This window comes from Panthera tigris, chromosome A2 (assembly GCF_018350195.1).
Source record: "Panthera tigris isolate Pti1 chromosome A2, P.tigris_Pti1_mat1.1, whole genome shotgun sequence".
NCBI classification, from domain to species: domain Eukaryota; kingdom Metazoa; phylum Chordata; class Mammalia; order Carnivora; family Felidae; genus Panthera; species Panthera tigris.
This window is the reverse complement of record NC_056661.1, coordinates 27,052,962-27,071,253: the sequence shown is the minus strand read 5'-3', so window position 1 is coordinate 27,071,253 and position 18,292 is coordinate 27,052,962. Positions and strand designations below refer to the sequence as shown.

Genomic DNA, 18,292 nt, shown 5'->3' with positions numbered 1-18,292 from the left:
CAGAGCAGGGGAAGGGCAGATAGAGGGAGACACAGAATCCAAAGCAGGCTCCAGGCTCTGAACTGTCAGCAGAGAGCTAGACGTGGGGCTCGAAACCACAGACTGTGAGATCATGACCTGAGCTGAAATCAGACGCTTAACCAACTGAGCCACTCAGGCACCACAAGTATGAGATATTTTTAAAAAGCAGAGGAGAAAGTGGCTCCTGGGTGGCTTAGCTGGTTAAGCATCTGACATTGGCTCAGGTTATGATCTCACAGTTTGTGAGTTTGAACCCACATCAGGCTCTGTGCTGACAGCTAAGAGCCGGGAGCCTTCTTCAGATTCTGTGTCTCCCTCTCTCTGTCCCTCCCCTGCTACCTCTCTTTCTCTCTCTCAAAAATAAACAAATATTTTTAAAAATGTTTTTAAAAAGCAGAGGAGAAAATATTTCTGTGCTGGATTTATGCAAACAGTGCACAGACATGACAATAAAAGCACAATATAAAAAGAACTCAGAAAACTCAACAGTAAGAAAATAACCCATTTAAAAATTTTAAAAAAATACTTAAATAGACACTTCATCAAAGAGGATATGCCAAAGAAAACATTAGCCATTAGGTCAATGTAAATTAAAACCACAATCAGATACTAGTACACATGTAACAGAATGACTAAAATAAAAATTCAATAATTTCAAGTGTTGGTAATCATGTGAAGCAACTAGAACTCTCATACATTGCTGGTGGGAACGCAAAATGGCACAGACACTCTAGAAACCAGTTTGACAGTTTTTTATAAAATTATATATTCAATTACCATGTGACCCACTCCTACATTTTTACCCTAGAGAAATGAAAATTTATGTTTACTCAAACAAGTGTACATAGATGTGTATATTGGCTCTATTTATAATCGCCAAAAGCTGGAAACAACTCAAACCTCCTTCAGCAGGCAAATGTATGAACAAACTGTGGTACATCCATACAACAGAATACAACTTAGCAATAAAAGGAATGAACTGTTGATACCTACAAGACCTTGAATGAATCTCAAAAGCATTGTAATAAATGAAAGCATTTAGTGTCAAAATATTACACACCATATAATTCCATTTATGTGGCACTCTCAAAGACAAAACTGTAGTGACAGAGAAAAAATCAGAGGTTGAAAGGAATTGGAGGGGGCCATACAATTATGAGGGGGTAGCAAGAGGGAGATTTGGGAGTGATGCAACTGTTTGGGATTTTGATTGTGGGTGTAGTTACAAAAATCTATACATGTGTTATAATTCATAGATCTGTGTATCAAAAATGATAATTTACTGTATGTTAATTTAAAAGATTAAAAACACATCAACCCTCCAGATCATTCCCTTTCTCACTAGCAGGCCCCTAAGTTAATATCTTAGAAATACTTAATGTTTCTCAAGAGGTTACTATAAACAAAAAATCTTATTACTATCCTAACTTCAGAATATACTCCAGTATTTTCTGATGATCTTTCCTACATTTTATTTATGAAGATGTTATTTCTTTAAATTTGTCTTACCAAGGAGAACCACAAATTTAGAGAGATGCTCTTCTCTATCCCCAGTGCTCACAAAATAAATGCCAGTCCACTCAAACTTACTCTTCAGAGATACCATCCATGTTTTAATGAAAACATGATGAAGGCAAGCCTTAAAACCACAGGGAAATGCTCTGTTTGAGATCAGCAAAATGTCTCAGCTTATTATTTCTCCACTGGCTGAGACAGATTCTGCCCAGAATGCAAAAGGATAGCAATTGGAAGCAGAGATTTATACAGAAGGCTAATAATATACTATAGTTCTTCTACAGCAAGAGACTTTGCACCTTAGAGCTAGGAGAGAAAAGACACTACTACCATTGAGAACGATATTATACATAGAAAACCCAATAGCTCCACCAAAAGTCTGCTAGAACTGATACATGAATTCAGCAAAGTCGCAGGATATAAAATTAATGTATAGAAATCAGTTGCATTCTTATACACGAATAATGAAGCAACAGAAAGACAAATAAAGAAACTGATCCCATTCACAATTGCACCAAGAAGCATAAAATACCTAGGAATAAACCTAACCAAAGATGTAAAAGATCTGTATGCTGAAAACTATAGAAAGCTTATGAAGGAAATTGAAGAAGATACAAAGAAATGGAAAAACATTCCATGTTCATGGATTGGAAGAATAAATATTGTTAAAATGTCAATACTACACAAAGCAATCTACATATTCAATGCAATCCCAATAAAAATTGCACCAGCATTCTTTTCCAAGCTAGAACAAGCAATCTTAAAATTTGTATGGAACCACAAAAGACCCCGAATAGCCAAAGTAATATTGAAGAAGAAGACCAAAGCGGGAGGCATCACAATCCCAGACTTTAACCTCTCCTACAAAGCTGTAATCATCAAGACAGCATGGTATTGGCACAAAAACAGACACATAGACCAATGGAATAGAATAGAGACTCCAGAATTGGACCCAAAAAAGTATGGCCAACTAATCTTTGACAAAGCAGAAAAGAATATATAATGGAAAAAAAAGACAGTCTCTTTAACAAATGGTGCTGGGAGAATTGGACAGCAACATGCAGAAGAATGAAACTAGACCACTTTCTTACACTATTCACAAAAATAAACTCAAAATGGATGAAGGACCTGAATGTGAGACAGGAAACCATCAAAACCCTAGAGGAGAAAGCAGGAAAAAACCTCTCTGACCTCAGCCGCAGCAATTTCTTACTTGACACATCTCCAAAGGCAAGGGAATTAAAAGCAAAAATGAACTATTGAGACCTTATCAAGATAAAAAGCTTCTGCACTGCAAAGGAAACAATCAACAAAATGAAAAGGCAACCGATAGAATGGGAAAAGATATTTTCAATGACATATCGGACAAAGGGCTAGTATCCAAAATCTGAAAAACAAATAATCCAGTGAAGAAATGGGAAGAAGACATGAATAGACACTTCTCTAAAGAAGACATCCAGATGGCCAACAGGCACATGAAAAGATGCTTAACATCACTCCTCATCAGGAAAATACAAATTAAAACCACACTGAGATATCACCTCACGCCAGTCAGAGTGGCTAAAATGAACAAATCAGGAAACTATAGACGCTGGCAAGGATGTGGAGAAATGGGAACCCTCTTGCACTGTTGGTAGGAATGCAAACTGGTACAGCCACTCTGGAAAACAGTGTGGAGGTTCCTCAAAAAATTAAAAATAGATCTACCCTATGACCGAGAAATAGCACTGCTAGGAATTTACCCAAGGGATACAGGAGTACTAATGCATAGGGGCACTTGTACCCCAATGTTTATAGCAGCACTTTCAACAATAGCCAAATTGTGGAAAGAGCCTAAATGCCCATCAACTGAAGAATGGATAAAGAAGTTGTGGTTTATATATACAATGGACTACTACTTGGCAATGAGAAGGAATAAAATATGGCCTTTTGTAGCAACGTTGATGGGACTGGAGAGTGTTATGCTAAGTGAAATAAGTCATACAGAGAAAGACAGATACCATATGTTTTCACTCTTATGTGGATCCTGAGAAACTTAACAGAAGACCATGGGGGAGAGGAGGGTGAAAAAAAATTTACAGAGAGGGAAGGAGGCAAACCATAAGAGACTCTTAAAAACTGAGAATAAACTGAGGGTTGATGGGGGGTGGGAGGGAGGGGGAAGTGGGAGATGGCCATTGAGGAGGGCACCTTTTGGGATGAGCACTGGGTGTTGTATGAAAACCAATTTGACACTAAATTTAATATAAAAAAAAAAACAGGGTTTGGGAACTCTTTGGAAACTTTATTTATTTATTTATTTATTTATTTATTTATTTATTTATTTTTGTATTTTAAAGAGAGGGAGGACACAAGCAGGGGAGAGGGGCAGAAGGTGGGAGGAAGGGAGGAGAGACAGAAAGAGAGAGAGAGAGAGAGAGAGAGAATCTTAAGCAGCCTCCATGTTTAGCATGAAGCTCAACACGGGACTCGATTTTACAACCCTAGAATCATGATCTGAGCTGAAATCAAGAGTTAGATGCTCAACCGACTGAGCTACCCCCGTTCCCTATACTTCAGAAACGTTAAATGACACATACAACTGTGATAGTTTTAATGTGTGTTCCCAAATTCTTTGATACTCCTCCCTTTAAGAGGAGGAGTCTAATTCTCCTCCCCTTGAATGTGAGCTGGACTTGTCACTCATTTCCAACAAATAAAGAGAAAGTGACAGTTCTGTGACTTTGGAGATATTTATAAAAGCCACTATGGTTTCCTTTTGTTCTCTTTCTTTCTCCTCCCTCTTGCTCTCTCCAGATCACTACCTCTGGGGAAAACCAGCTGCCATGTCCTAAAGAACATTGTGGAGAGGCTTATATAGAAAGGCTTTGGCCTCCAACCAAGAGCCAAGTGACTGAACCACCTTGAAAATGGATCTTTGAGTCCCGGTCAAGTGTTCAGATTGCCACAACCCTACTGACACTAACCACCACCTCATGAGAAACCCCAAGCCAGTACCTGGCCAAGCCACTCTTGAATTCCTGACCCTCAGAAGGTGGGAGACAATAAATGTGGGTTGCTTCAAGCCACTACATTTGGGGACAACTTGTTATCCAGCAATAGATAACTAATACAGCAACTATGCTAATGTTAAACTGCTCTTTTGTTTAGAAAGAAGAGAAAAGGAAAGGAGGCAGAAACTGAGATCAGGATTCAGCTCAATATTTTTACAAAGCCAAATAACACTCAGGTTATCTGGATTTCTTGTACAAAGATACAGGGCATTTCCTAGAAATGAATTTTTAAATGAATCCTCTTCCTACACAGGCACCCTCAGGGTGATGCCCTACATGGTAGTTGGGGAAGGTACACCGAATATCACACCAACTTCCCACCAGGGATTCCCAAAGTGCTACTTTAATAAACAGTCTTTGAGATAGGCTATGTTATAGAAAATGCCTCAGAATAAAGCCTAGAAAAGGGATGTGTATAAGATAGCCACTCAATAAATGCATTTTGGTGTTAGTGATGGGCTTCTACTTTTATTCTTTTAATTACCAGACATTGAGCTCATACCCAAGTCAAAAAGACCAAACCAAAACAAAAACCTAGAACCAAGGTGAAAATTATGCCCCTATTTCTCTGCATTCATACACAGGGACTTTCTTTTCAAATACAAACCTGGGGTTTAGCATATGCCATGAGACCGCTGCATGAGAAGCTACTCTAAGAAAAACATAAGTGGTGAATGTTTGTGTCTTCTAACACTGAAGACAGAAAATCTCCCCAGCAACTCACAAGTCAGCGAACACTTGACAGAAAAATATGCCTTGGCAGCATTGCTTGTTGCATTCTTTAAAAAGAAAATTGAAAACATAGGATCACAAGGGTCAGATGGTTATTATTGGAAGCTGGCTCTTATAAAATGTAATACATAGCATTCCCCCATCTAAATTTCATTGCTTTGTCCAAGTCACCCAATGCAGCCCAGGATAAGGTGTTTTTCTGATGTAGATAACTACCCAGGTTTCCAAAGGCACATCCATTTAAAAGTGGGGACCTGAAGAACACCAACAGTGACAGAAAAATGATATTTTCTGTAACCTCAGCATCACAGAAAATAGTTCCACACAAAAAAAATGGTTTACAAAAAAAGGAAAACCTTATTATTAAGCACATATAGTACTATTCAGCAAAATCTGCTGCTGATGGCAATGGCCCAGACCCAGCCTTTTAGAGAGCCACACTCTACATTAGGGTTTTAAGAAATTCTGAACATTTTATAGATCAAAGCATCCTTATGACATTTTCTTGTGGATGGATTTATATGTCATTAAGAGGAAAGAAACACACGTAAACGTTGCAAAAGTGCTGTATCGTCAGAGCTGTAATGGACTCAGTGACTAGGAAGTGTAGTGGCAGGACACTTCAAGGAGTGTCCACTATGTACTAGATGGCTTTGTGAGTGCTGCCTACTCAGGCCTCATGACCTTTAAGATCCCTATTAGGCTCAAAGCACATAGATGAGAACACTGAAGCTCTGAGGGGATGAGCCATTGTTTGTTCAGTATCCAAGAGCCGGGAAATCTGCACCCAGAGCCACGTGACCCCAAAGCCTAAATCTTCCCCATATACCCTCCATCCCATACCAGAAAGTACAGAAAGGGGCATTCATGATTTGTGCACTATTATTGTCAACATGGCCCCTAAAAGACCCCTGCTGAAATGTATCAGAGGAGGACATTGGAGGAAGATTTTTTTTTACTTTACACTTTTGTTTCTGGCTTATTCACCAGATTCCTGAGTGACATATTTAAGGTACAGTTGACACCCCTGCAGTGTGATTGACGATTACTTGCCATTCCCTACTTTAGGACTCTTAACTCAGCCAGGCGAATAGACTATAATACAATGACACTTAAAATGGAGCTTGAGTTCAGCGTGTGCTTCAGAGACATAACCCACAATGGTGCACAGGATTGGAAACCTTCCCCTCTACCAGCAGTCTGTCTACAATGTTATTTTTCATCTCTTTACATGGCAGCAAAAGAAACACCTAATGGAAGTAACCTGAGGTAGCAGTAGGTGAGAGATAAAACTGTGTTAAAGGAGAGACTGCCAGCCTTAGAAATAAGACATTTTAATTGGTTCATCTCCTGATACCCCAGGCCAATATTTTGAGCAAGCAATGAAGACAGGTCACCACCTACATAGATTATTCCATCCAATCTCCCTCCCCATGATGGAAAACTCCAAACAAGTAAAGACACGTACACAAACAGCTCATATCTTTATTTAGAAACTTCCATTCCACTGGTAGGAGAAAGTTCCTAATCAAGACAGCCAGTGGTTCAGTGGAGATGAAGCTGTCAAATGGAAAGAGAAATCACACAATTAAGAGAGACTCAAGTCCCAGTTCCTTGGGCTTCCAGTCCTGTGGTGGGTGGGAGGGTTTCTCCCCCCAGTATACCTACCTCATCAAATCTACAGAGCAGAGCAATCTCAACTCAGCCCAGGGGCTCGTGAATGCCATATAAAGGTGATGGGGGATGCAAGAACCTACCAGCTTTTCCTGACGGTGTTAATGATGTGAACTTTGTTTCCATCCAGAATTTCTTGTCTTGCTCTCCTGGGAATAGCAAGGTTACCAGAAGAATGCCAGGAGGTGTGACCACTCGAAAGAAAGCAGAAAACAAATAATACCTGGTGCTCCATTTATTTGAAGCCACAGCCATATTACATTATAGTAAATGGACTTTGCTAGTTTCCATCCGGCAAGGCCAAATTGGAACTAAGAAGGTGCTGCAATGAAGAATCTGTGCAGCTATTTCTAGGGACAAAAGCAGGCCAACAGCAGCAGAGGCCATGTTAAGACAAATGGTCCACTCCTGAAGGGCGTACCGTAATGTCACTACAATTAGATGGATTTGAGGTTACAGTTCGCCATACATAGCCATAGGATATCCACTGATAATCACACATTTTGTTCTACCGACAGATAACAGCAGCCCACAAATGAGATGAACTTCCTCTGTATACACATGTTACACGAAATCAATACTTAATTACAGCAGGGCCTGCATGCATTGCTGGCAGTCAGTTCTGGTGAGGGTGTGGGTATGAAGCTAGTGCAGCAAGTTAACAAGTTGAAAGAGGTTGGGGGCATAGCACCAAGGCAGTACCCCTCCTACTGACCGTGCCTGAGGTCTATATTGAAGAGAATCACTGTGTGGATGCTAGGCTTGGGTTGGAGAACAGAACTGAGACATAAATAAATGTACCATTTGGGAAATATGGAGGCACTGCCTGGGATGGCAGTTCCTAGAATGCTATTGTGGATCTCATCCCTATATAGGTGTGCAAGGCCCATGACACAGACCTGAAGACAAGAGGACAGCATCTGAAGAGTGCCCCTATGGAGAAGCTACATGACCAAAACAAAGAACAGAGGGTAGAGAATCAAATGATGTGGGATATGGATCCCAGCTCTCTTTCCTATAGCAAGCTGCAAAGTATCTTGCAGTTCAAGCTAGGTGTCCATGAAAATAGGATGATACTCAGAGGACCACGGTGAGGATTGAACAAAATCAGATAGACAGAAAGTAATTTGTAGATGATGAGCCTGCAGGCCATTGTAAGAGATTATTTTTATTTTAGGAAGTGATAAGACCTAGGTATGCAATATCATGAATAATCAAGAAGAGAAGGCAATAGCTTCATTTATGAAGTTCCTGGTGTGATGTCAGGTGAAGTCAGACTGAAACCGACAGACACACACAAAGAATAGAGGCCAAGAAACTTGGAGAAGACATTCCAACTAGAAGCAAAGAAACACACAGGGGAATCTAGAAAATTATTCCATAACATCTATGCCATGCTCACGTAATTGCACACAAGAGAACATTCTACTTGAAATCTAGATGTTCATCCAAGAATTATCCTATGTCCTTTTTTTTTTTTATTTCGGTTTATTTTGTATAGCCATCTTTTCTTAGAATGCATTATTTTCCTATACCTCATTCAAAGCCCACTGCTGCTTGTTTGTTTGTTTGTTTGGCAAAATATCTAATCATTTCCTTGAAAAAAAATTTGTGGATATAGCACTGCAAATTGTTTTTAGAAAGTAACATTAAAAGGTAAAATAGGGAGAGAGAGAAGAGAGCTTTAAGTGGCTCCTTTACAAAACAGCTTGGAAGTCTTGCCTCAAAAGAGGTAGTGAAGTGTTTTTTGTTTTGTTTTTTTTTTTTTTGGATGAGAACTCAGCTCTTCAGCTGGCCAGTCTTCACAGCTTTACAGCTGTGTGACTTTGGATTGCTGAGCCTTCCTTGACATTGACCAAGAAAATATGTCTTGGCTGGGTGACATCTGCCCCCTTGACTTGTGTTACTCACCCACCCCTCACCAAAAGCAGAGAAATTCATTTTTCAACTGAGAAATTTGGGCTAGCATGCAAAGAAAAACTCTTCATTCAACTCATTAGTGTTAGCCCATGTGAAAGCAAGACACAGTCACCAGACATGAGTGCTCAGGTTTACAAAAATCAAAATTTTTCAAAGGTGGGTCAGGATGAAATGTACACTCAAGTATCCTAGCTTTACTGGGCTCTTCCTTATGCATTTGTTAAATGGGATATATCTGACAGTGAATGTGTTCATGATTTGAATCAAATGCTCCTGCAAAAGGGGGCTTTTTAAAAGGTGAGGCCACTAGAACACTATGTCAAATTGCAGAGCCACCATATTGGATGCAGATTTGAATTACAGGAAGTCAAAATAATGTGACATAAAATACGTTGAGCCTCTTTTTATGTGCAAAATTTGTAATAATATGACTCAACCACCCAAATGAAAGTTTGTAGACAATCACATAATTTAGTCTCAAAGATGAAGGAGGCAAGCAAGTTGTAAACTGAGTTTATGCTTGGGCTACATGCAGACACTCATTTTAGCTGCTAAACAAAACTATCTCCTATCTTTTGGTGGTATTAGTCTTGAAATAGGTGAATTTTGAATTATGTAAGAACTCCAGAACATATTCATCAAATACGACCCCTCTGTGTATGTTTTTCATTTATAATTTAAGAACCCCAAATCCAGACAGATGCCTGAAGCCTAAGGACTGTTGGGAACCAGCATCATGGAACAGGTTGTTCTAAAAAGAGGAAATTGAAGACTTTGCTTTACAAAGTATGGCCTAAGTCTGGTGAATAACAGACTTAGCTAAAATTAAAATGTTTTAATTTTATTTATTTATTTATTTATTTATTTATTTATTTATTTACTTTTAGAGAGAGAGCACAAGCAGGGTAAGGGAAGAGAGAGTCTAGGGAGACAGAGAATCTGAAGCAGGCTCTGCACTGTCAGCATAAAGCCCAACACTGGGCTCGAACCAACAAACCATGAGATCATGACCTGAGCCAAAGTCAGGGACTCAACTGACTGAGCCACCCAGGTGCCCCTAAAATTAAATTTCATGACAGTCATTTCAGCTATCTAATCTGTCAAGTATACACATTCATGAAGTGACACTGATCTCACTATCTCGTATATGTGCTGGATTTCAAACATGCTATTGGGTCTTTGTCTCTTTTTAGGCTCTTGCGGTCACTCACAGAGGATTCTCGAACTCATAGGAGCATTTGGAAACCCTCTTCCAGCTTTAGAAAGTGCTTTCACATACATTCATGTGCATTGTCCTTCGTGTCCATAACAAGATAGGAAACTATCCATAATGAGACAGGAAAGATGGGAAAACTAGGACACAAACAAGACAGAAGAGTTACAAAAAGTCATAAAACCTAATCAGTATGAGACCCAGGTCTTCAGACTCCAAACCAGGAGCTCATTACAATGCATCAATCTGTGCTGTGCTTTGGAAATGGTCTAAGAGGAGATGGTCATCTCATCACTCAGGACTAGAAATAGATCTCCAAGAAGTAACACCTACTTACTCTCACACCCTGGACTATTTGCTCGCTGTTTTAGGCTACCCGGAATCCATCTCTTTAGAGTCCCCTTCTTACCTCATTGGACAGAGTCTCTTGGAATAGTTAAGGGAAGTGCCCCACACTCTTCTTCCAACAGTGAGCATCTGAACAAATGAATCATTTGGATGTTTGCTCCCTTCCAGGAAACACAATTTAAACCAAAAAAGAGAGAACAAAATGAAAATGGTTAGGGCTCATTCACTGAGCCTTAGCACTTTGATGCTACAAAATAATTCCTGCCAAATAGAATGCCTGGCTTCATGTCCCTTTCCAAGCTTGCTTCTTTAGCCTGACATTGACTATGTAAGTAATCCCATCACTTCCAATAAATTTCTGCTTGGTTAAATTAGCCAAAGTCCATTTTGGTTACTTGCAATCCAAGAAACATAGCTTAGAACCCACCTAAATTTGTATTTTTGTGTGTGCACTGGTACCCAAAGAACGAGAGATGAGAGCTCCTGTGTGTGTGTGTGTGTGTGTGTGTGTGTGTGTGTGTGTATGCACGTGCATGTATATACTCTTACTCTCAAAAGTTGAGACTACAGGGGTGCCTGGGTGGCTGTTGGTTAAGCATCCGACTCTTGATTCTGGCTCAGGTCATAGTCTCACGGTTTATGGGATCAAGCCCCATGTTGGGCTCTGCACTGACAGTGTGGAGCCTGCTTGGGATTCTCTCTCTCTGCCTGTCTCTGTCTCTCTCTCTCTGTGTCTCTCTCTTAAAATAAATAAACTTTTAAAAAAACTTTAGACTATATCTCCAAGAGAAAATGATTTTCAATTTGTATTTCTGTACATGATATATTGTACAATTACTGAAAATAACATGTTGAATTTTATATGAGCTAAACGGAAATTTAAGATTGATTGTGTTGAAAGGAACAAGAAGTTTGGCTTAATCTGATGTCTATTTAGTACTTAATAGATTTTTTTCATTATTTTGCTTCTTTTCTTACAGTTTTCTCACACGCAAAAATCAAGCCAATTACATTTGTGTGATAATTGGATTATTTGATTTTTTTAAATATGACCTATTATTCCAAACTATTATCAAGTTTCTGATAGTACACCAGGTCTGTCCTTTTGAAATGTGTGTTGAACAACAAAAATGAATGAAAATATTTCTTCTGGCTTTGCAAAGGTTGAAGCAGTTACCTAGAAGTTATGGATCAAAAAAACCCCAAGATTTCTGTCAAACTTAAATTGACTTTTATCACATTTCCCCACTCTACAGCTTCCTTTTTTGATGACATGCTTTTCCCCCTGATCCCAGTAATTCCAAAGCAATTGCATTTCCAAGAAAAGAAATGCAATAAGCAAAGTAAATTCATAAAGCAGGGCTCTGAATGCATTTCTGCCATCTTTGGCTTGATATCTGATCTTAGATGATACATCCTGAACAGCAGGGAGATCATTTGTAATCTTTATTATGATGACAGCAACAAATACTGCAAAATGCCCTCAACAATATGCTTGTCGAATTCTTTTTAATTTTTCTAAAAAGAATAGTTTTGGGCATCAACACATACACAAGCAGGAGCACTAACATATGCATGACATATGTACAGCATATCCTCTCAAGTTTATGACCATGGGCCTTGAGGGGTTTAGGCTACAAATGGGCTGAAGTATTTAGTTCCCATGGAGGTAATCATATTGATAAGTTGTTTCTCCAAGTTTATTGTTAAGGTTTTGTCTGAACTTGAATGGATTTCTGTGTTTTTATTGACACTGAAAATTTCTGGAAATATGATAAATGAATTGAGATTAGGGAAGGAAGGAAGGAAGGAAGGAAGGAAGGAAGGAAGGAAGGAAGGAAGGAGGGAAGGAGGGAAGGAAGGAAAGAAGGGAATAAATATCTTCTTCTCTTTCAACCTATGGCATATGAGCTAGTCAGGTATCTATATAACTATTGTCACTGGGAAAAATGTCAATCCCAAACAGAACTCCACATCCCTCAGCCCTTGCCATATTCTCTTCCCTGATTTACAACAGCTATTTTTTTTTTCAAGAAATACAAATGCATATTAATATTGTCCTACAAAGAGCATCATTCAGAAAATAAATATCAGGCATTGCACAGGGTAGACTTTATCACACAGCCCAGTGGAGATGGATTTTAAGCTTTGGTTTTGGGGAATTATCTATGCTTCTTTTTTTCTCTCATTAATGCAGACATTAAAAAATTAACTATATCTATAAAATGCACTTTCGTAAAAGAGGCATGCAGACTTAATTAAGAATTTCACTGTGAATGTTACTGTAAAAGAATTACAATTGTGTCCAATGTGAAAGGTTTTAATTTTTCCTTTTCGTTTTTATTCATTATTTACGCAAAATTATGATAATCAGGTATTATATGCCAGATTACACAAATGAATGGCATGAATGTAAGGTTTTAAAAATTATCATATATGCCAGTTTTTCATTCTACCAAATTTAGGAAGACTGTGGGTCATACATATTAATGAGGCTTTATCACCATTTAAATTTGCCAACTAACTATAGACTATTATTCTGAAAATATAGTTCTGCATTCATTCTACCGTGATACTGCCTATGAGTCCACCAACAGAGGATTTTTAGTTTACAAATGTCATACCCCCTAGTCTAAGCCCATAAATGATCTTTGCTGGCACCACTGCTTCTGGGAAGGCTCCCCAGAGCCCTGGATGAGGGAACTTTCATATGCATTCCCACAGGGACCTGTCCTTCCTCTCCCAAGAGCTCATCATACAGTGGGAAAAGTCTGTTTCTGATGGTGACTGTTAATTCAGAATGCAAATGGCCATATTTCCTCCCTGCTCTATCCCAGTGCCTGGCAAAGATACTGTTAGAAGGAGTTATTGAATGGGTGGATGGATGGATGAATGCAATGAATATTGAGCACTCATTAGATGCCAGGTTCTATCTCTGGGAATATGGGAATATGTGAATAAGATAGGATCCCAGTCTTTATGAAGCCAACATTCTAGTGAGGGGGTCCTCTCATCTCCAGTGATGAGATTGCAAGGTATGGACAGGGGCTAAGAAGATAATCCTTCCACTTTAATGTTCACTTCATGCCTCTTGTGCCAATTATTTTACCCAATGACTATACACTGGAGTTTTAAATACAAGGTCAGCCAATGATACAGTGCCACTCTTATTTTCTACATGTCACTATTTCTCATAACTTATTATTCCTTTGAACCTCTTCCCAGAGAAGAGAACTGGCTGGGCTAAGGCAGGTTCTGGAATTTCTAGGGTCCCTGACCAAATTACCTTATAACATCAGATGCACTCACCCATCCTATCCCGGTTTTGGCAATTTATCATGACCTGATTCTCTGAGTCCCAGTCTTGGTAATCCATTCAAATGTGCAATTTGAAAAAAAAATGGTCTCCAATTATCAACATATGCCTCTGAAATATATAAAGTAGCACTTAGCACACCAGCACCCTAAGAATGGGATCCCTAGTGTTTGTGCATCCCCATCCCAATGAAGTTCGACTTATTCCCCACAGCTCTACCCATTACCTGCAATAACCACCTGTCATTCATCACCCCAACTTCCAGGTGATTCTCCTTACTATAGCCAGGACATCCTTTGTAAAAGTATGTATATATCAGAGGACTTCCCCTCTCTGACTATAACCCTGTGAAGCCTTCCCATCACACTTGGGGAAGTCCTGAGGCCTTGCAGAAGCTGACCCCAGTCTCACTTTCACACCTCACTTCCTACTACTCTCTGTCCCGATTCAGAAAACACTGACCCTGCTATTCCCAGAATATGCTCAACATGTTGTCACCTCAGGATTCCCTCTGCTTAGAACACTCTTTCTCTAAATTTTTCCTGTGCCTAGCTTCAGTCTTCACTCAGATGTCTTATCTTTGGAAAGGCTCATCCTCACTACCTCATCAAAAATAGTCCCTGTCGCACTCTATCTGCTTGCTGGCTGCATTTTTTCTTCATATCACTTATATTATGCGTTGACTTGCTTGTTGTCTATCACACCTCCTAGAGTGTAGATTCCATTAGTGAAAGCACTTGATCTTGTTCCCCTCTCTATCCTAGGGCCTAGAACAGTGCCTAGTACATAGTAGATACTCATTAATTTATGTTTAATTAATTAATAACATACTTCCTGTATGCCAAATTGCCTGACCCAGTCACCTTCAAAGTATGACCTCCTCCTGGGTTTCCCAACACTGAGCTCCCCAACATCAATCCAGACTAGATCACCTACACCTATGCTGTCAATATGGCAGCCATGAGCCACATATGACTACTGAGCACTTGAAATGTGGCCAGTCCTAGTTGAGATGTGTGGTAAATATAAAATATACATCAGATTTTGAAAACTTAGTATGAAGGAAAAAAATGTATAATGTCTTACTGAGATTTTTTGTTGTTTTTATTGTTTTTATTAACATTAGTTTCACCTGTTTCTTTTTACATTTTTAAATGTGGGTACTAGAAAATTTTAAATGACCTATGTGTCCCACATTGGGGACCCATTGTAGCCTGCTTTATATTTCTGTTGGACCAGCAGCTCTAGAGCAAGATTCTTCTCTAATTAGGAGATTCAGAGTAACATATAAAGGGCATAGGCTTTGTGTCAGACAGAGGGTCAGTAATTCTGGCTTTTCTGATACCAGCCATATGACCATTTAGTATCCTACTAAATTGTCTGAGGCTGAGTTGCTCATCTGTTCAGTGTGTGAGATGGAAGTTACTTTGGAGGACCATTATGAGAAGTAATGACATGACTCATGAAAGGAACTTATGTGTCCAAGGCATTCAGAACATGCTGCTCCTTCCCTCACTCCCGTTACTTCAGAGTCCTGCCATTCAGACATCACACCTTTTCAGTCTATTTCCCAAGATCTATCCTTTACTTGCACCTAACTGGGCCAGGCTATGTTCCGTGCTGTGGCATTTATGTGGTCATTTCACAAACATGTTGGAATATCTATTCTGTGGAAGAAATTGTGCTAGGGGCTAGAAGCGGCGGGGGGCGGGGGGGGAGTTTTAAAAACAAACCAATGAGAAGAAAGAGGGGCTCTGCAGCACAGAGCAACAGAGATGACCATGTGTGTGTCCACTGCCCCACTGTCCTCTAAGTCACCTGGAGGCTATTCTGCTGATTCCCTGGCCCTCTGTCTCAGTCATCCTGGACTATGGCATGACTTTTTAGGGCTGCACCTCAAACATTTATGTAGAGCTAAATACACAAACTAATAAGCAAACACCAGGGTTTTCTAGCCTCTTACTGGAGGTGTTGGGCTAAAAGCCAGGAATCTGCATTTGAAAAAACTCCACAGGAGATCCTGATGTATGTACAATCAGAACTAAGAATTCTAGGAAGGGTGCTCACAAATCCTATGTTAGCATTTGCATTTTCACCTCCCATAAAATGAGCTCCCTTGGGCAAACCCCAGAGCCTTCCTAAACTTGAGATTCCTTAGCTATAGATTGACACCTATAAACAGGGCAGCTGTCTGGATGGAGTGGCATAATGCATAGAACACCCTTAAGCATTTAAATGGGCTTCATGAGTGGTAGCCATTTCAGTACTATAGTTAAGAGGCCACAAAGGGAACAATGGTACCAAAAGGAAAAAGAGCATCTCTACCATCATTGCCTCTTCTCTGGCATTTTTGGCTTTCTTCTACATTTCAAGTAATCTACTTTTTGTTAATTATTCTTAAGCATTTACAACAGCTGTTCTAAGTGCCAGCCTAGCTAGACATGTTCTATATTGGTGCAATAGAGCAATTACCATCAAAAATCCAAATGAAATGACCATATTTTAGTTAAGACTAATGAAGACATTTCTTCTGTAGCCAGTGGCTCTCTCTTTTTCAAGATGTGCAGATTTTCACCTTTGCAATTGAATCATGACACCACCACCACCACCACCCCTGCAAATTCCAATGCACTTTATCAAATAAATCTACATGGGCTAGAACTGGATTTCTCAACCATGCCACAAAAGAAAAGGGCTAAAGAGTTGGTCAGAAGTGACCCTGGAATGGTTAATTTAGAATTTTGTTCATGAAGTACAGAGCTCTGAAGTTTTTTAAACTTCCCCAGAGATTTCACACAGGAGTTTCAGCATGTCTGGAATTTCACTCCATCTTGACTGAGCTGAGCCCAGCCTTTCTCCCAGCTCCTGGTCCTGGGACTTGGCCAGGAACCCATTGAGCTGAAGAGAGAAGACGGAAAAAAATTGCAGAATGCTTCTGAGAATCATGCAGAGACCCTTCTTGGCTCTCAGAAATGTCACTAGAATTCCCAGGGGAATCAGGTGGTATCTCCATCCAATTATTCTTGTATGATTTTATAATCACAGAGAAATTTCTTAACCATGTTGTATAGAATTTTTTGAAAATGTCTTCTGTCCTCTGCCCTCCCACAAATTTCCTCCATACAGGGCAGATGTCAAAGAAAAAGAAAATCTAGTGCTTTGCTTCAATCCATTGTTTAGTTAATTATTGGGCAACAGCTTTGGCTGGTAAAGGAATAAACAAATAAACAAATGCACAACTATCTAGTTTTTTTTCCTGAAAAATATTCAGGTAATAATTGCAACTGTATTGTTTTTCCTGTGATACTAACACAGATGAAATGAATGCAACATGGGGAACAAATCAATGTTATAATCACTAGAGCAGCCAATAAATTAATTCTACCAGACCACAAAATATCGTATATTCTGATGGTGACAAGGGCCTGTCAGAAGCCTTTAACACTGATCAAACCTCTCTGTATACCAACTGGATTTTAAATGTTCGGTCCATTTTTAGCGTTCTTTCACTTAAAGTGTAAGCAATGATTCAATAAAAGAAGTTTAATTTTTATAAGAGTCAATACTTAGAGTTATTTCTAAGACCTTAAAGGAGAGTGTGATATAAATATGACAAACCAGTTGGATATACACAGCTTTTCTTCAGCACACAGATTTTAACAACATATAGGTGTTAGAAATCACACTGGAAAGGGGTGCCTGGGTGGCTTAGTCAGTTGAGCTTTTGACTTCAGCTCAGGTCATGATCTCATGGTCCATGAGTCTAAGCCCTGTATTGGGCTCTGTGCTGACAGCTCAGAGCCTGGAGTCTGCTTCAGATTCTGTGTCTCCCTCTCTCTCTGCCCTTCCCCTGCTCATACTCTGTTTCTGTCTGTTTGTCTGTCTCTCTTTCTCTCAAAAGTAAATAAACATTAAAAAAATCACTTTGGAAAGAAAATTATACATACTTGAATGTCATTATCTCCATTTTTAAAATATTCATTTGGATTGAGACATTGTTGTAATGTTTAGTAGAAAATGTTATCCTTTTTAGGAATAATTTTTTTAATAGGTTGAGGAGTAAACCCAAGGAAGAAGCAATGTAGAACTGAGGACAGCTTTGTTCTCCTAAGCCACATCCTCTCTAATTAGGTAAAAGAGTAAAAAAAAAAAAAAATGGGTTGGATATCAAATCAAGTATGTAGATGTAAAGAGCCAAGTCTATACCCACATATCTAGCCCCACATGGTAAGAGAGAATTAAGTGCAGCATTCCCAAACCAGAAGGCTTTGATCCCAAATGGTTTCATGCTATTCCTGAGATAAGATGTCACAGAAGGAGATGAGCATGGGCCTGGGTGGAAATGGACTTCTGGAAGTCTCTAGGCCTTAGGGAAATAAGTATAATTAAGATCAAATGAATATATAAAACATTAAAATGGAACCAAGGATATCTTTAAAATGCCTATGAAGTTTTTTGCTTTTACTCTTGCTTAGTTATCTAATTTCTTAGAACCTTCCT

The 18,292-nt window shown here is 39.2% G+C and overlaps 1 protein-coding gene across 1 annotated transcript in view; it reads right to left on the bottom strand.

The window, feature by feature from the left end:
* LOC122236194 overlaps positions 1 to 13,888 on the bottom strand; it is a 49,426-nt gene extending 35,538 nt beyond the window's left edge. Inside the window, exons 1-2 of the mRNA XM_042977089.1 lie at positions 13,786 to 13,888; positions 10,538 to 10,637 (exon numbers count right to left, since the gene is read on the bottom strand). Of these exons, the coding sequence (XP_042833023.1) occupies positions 10,538 to 10,637; positions 13,786 to 13,852 (167 nt within the window). The 5' untranslated portion in view covers positions 13,853 to 13,888. The remainder of the gene's footprint in view (positions 1 to 10,537; positions 10,638 to 13,785) is intronic.
* Between the last annotated feature and the right edge of the window lie 4,404 nt (positions 13,889 to 18,292).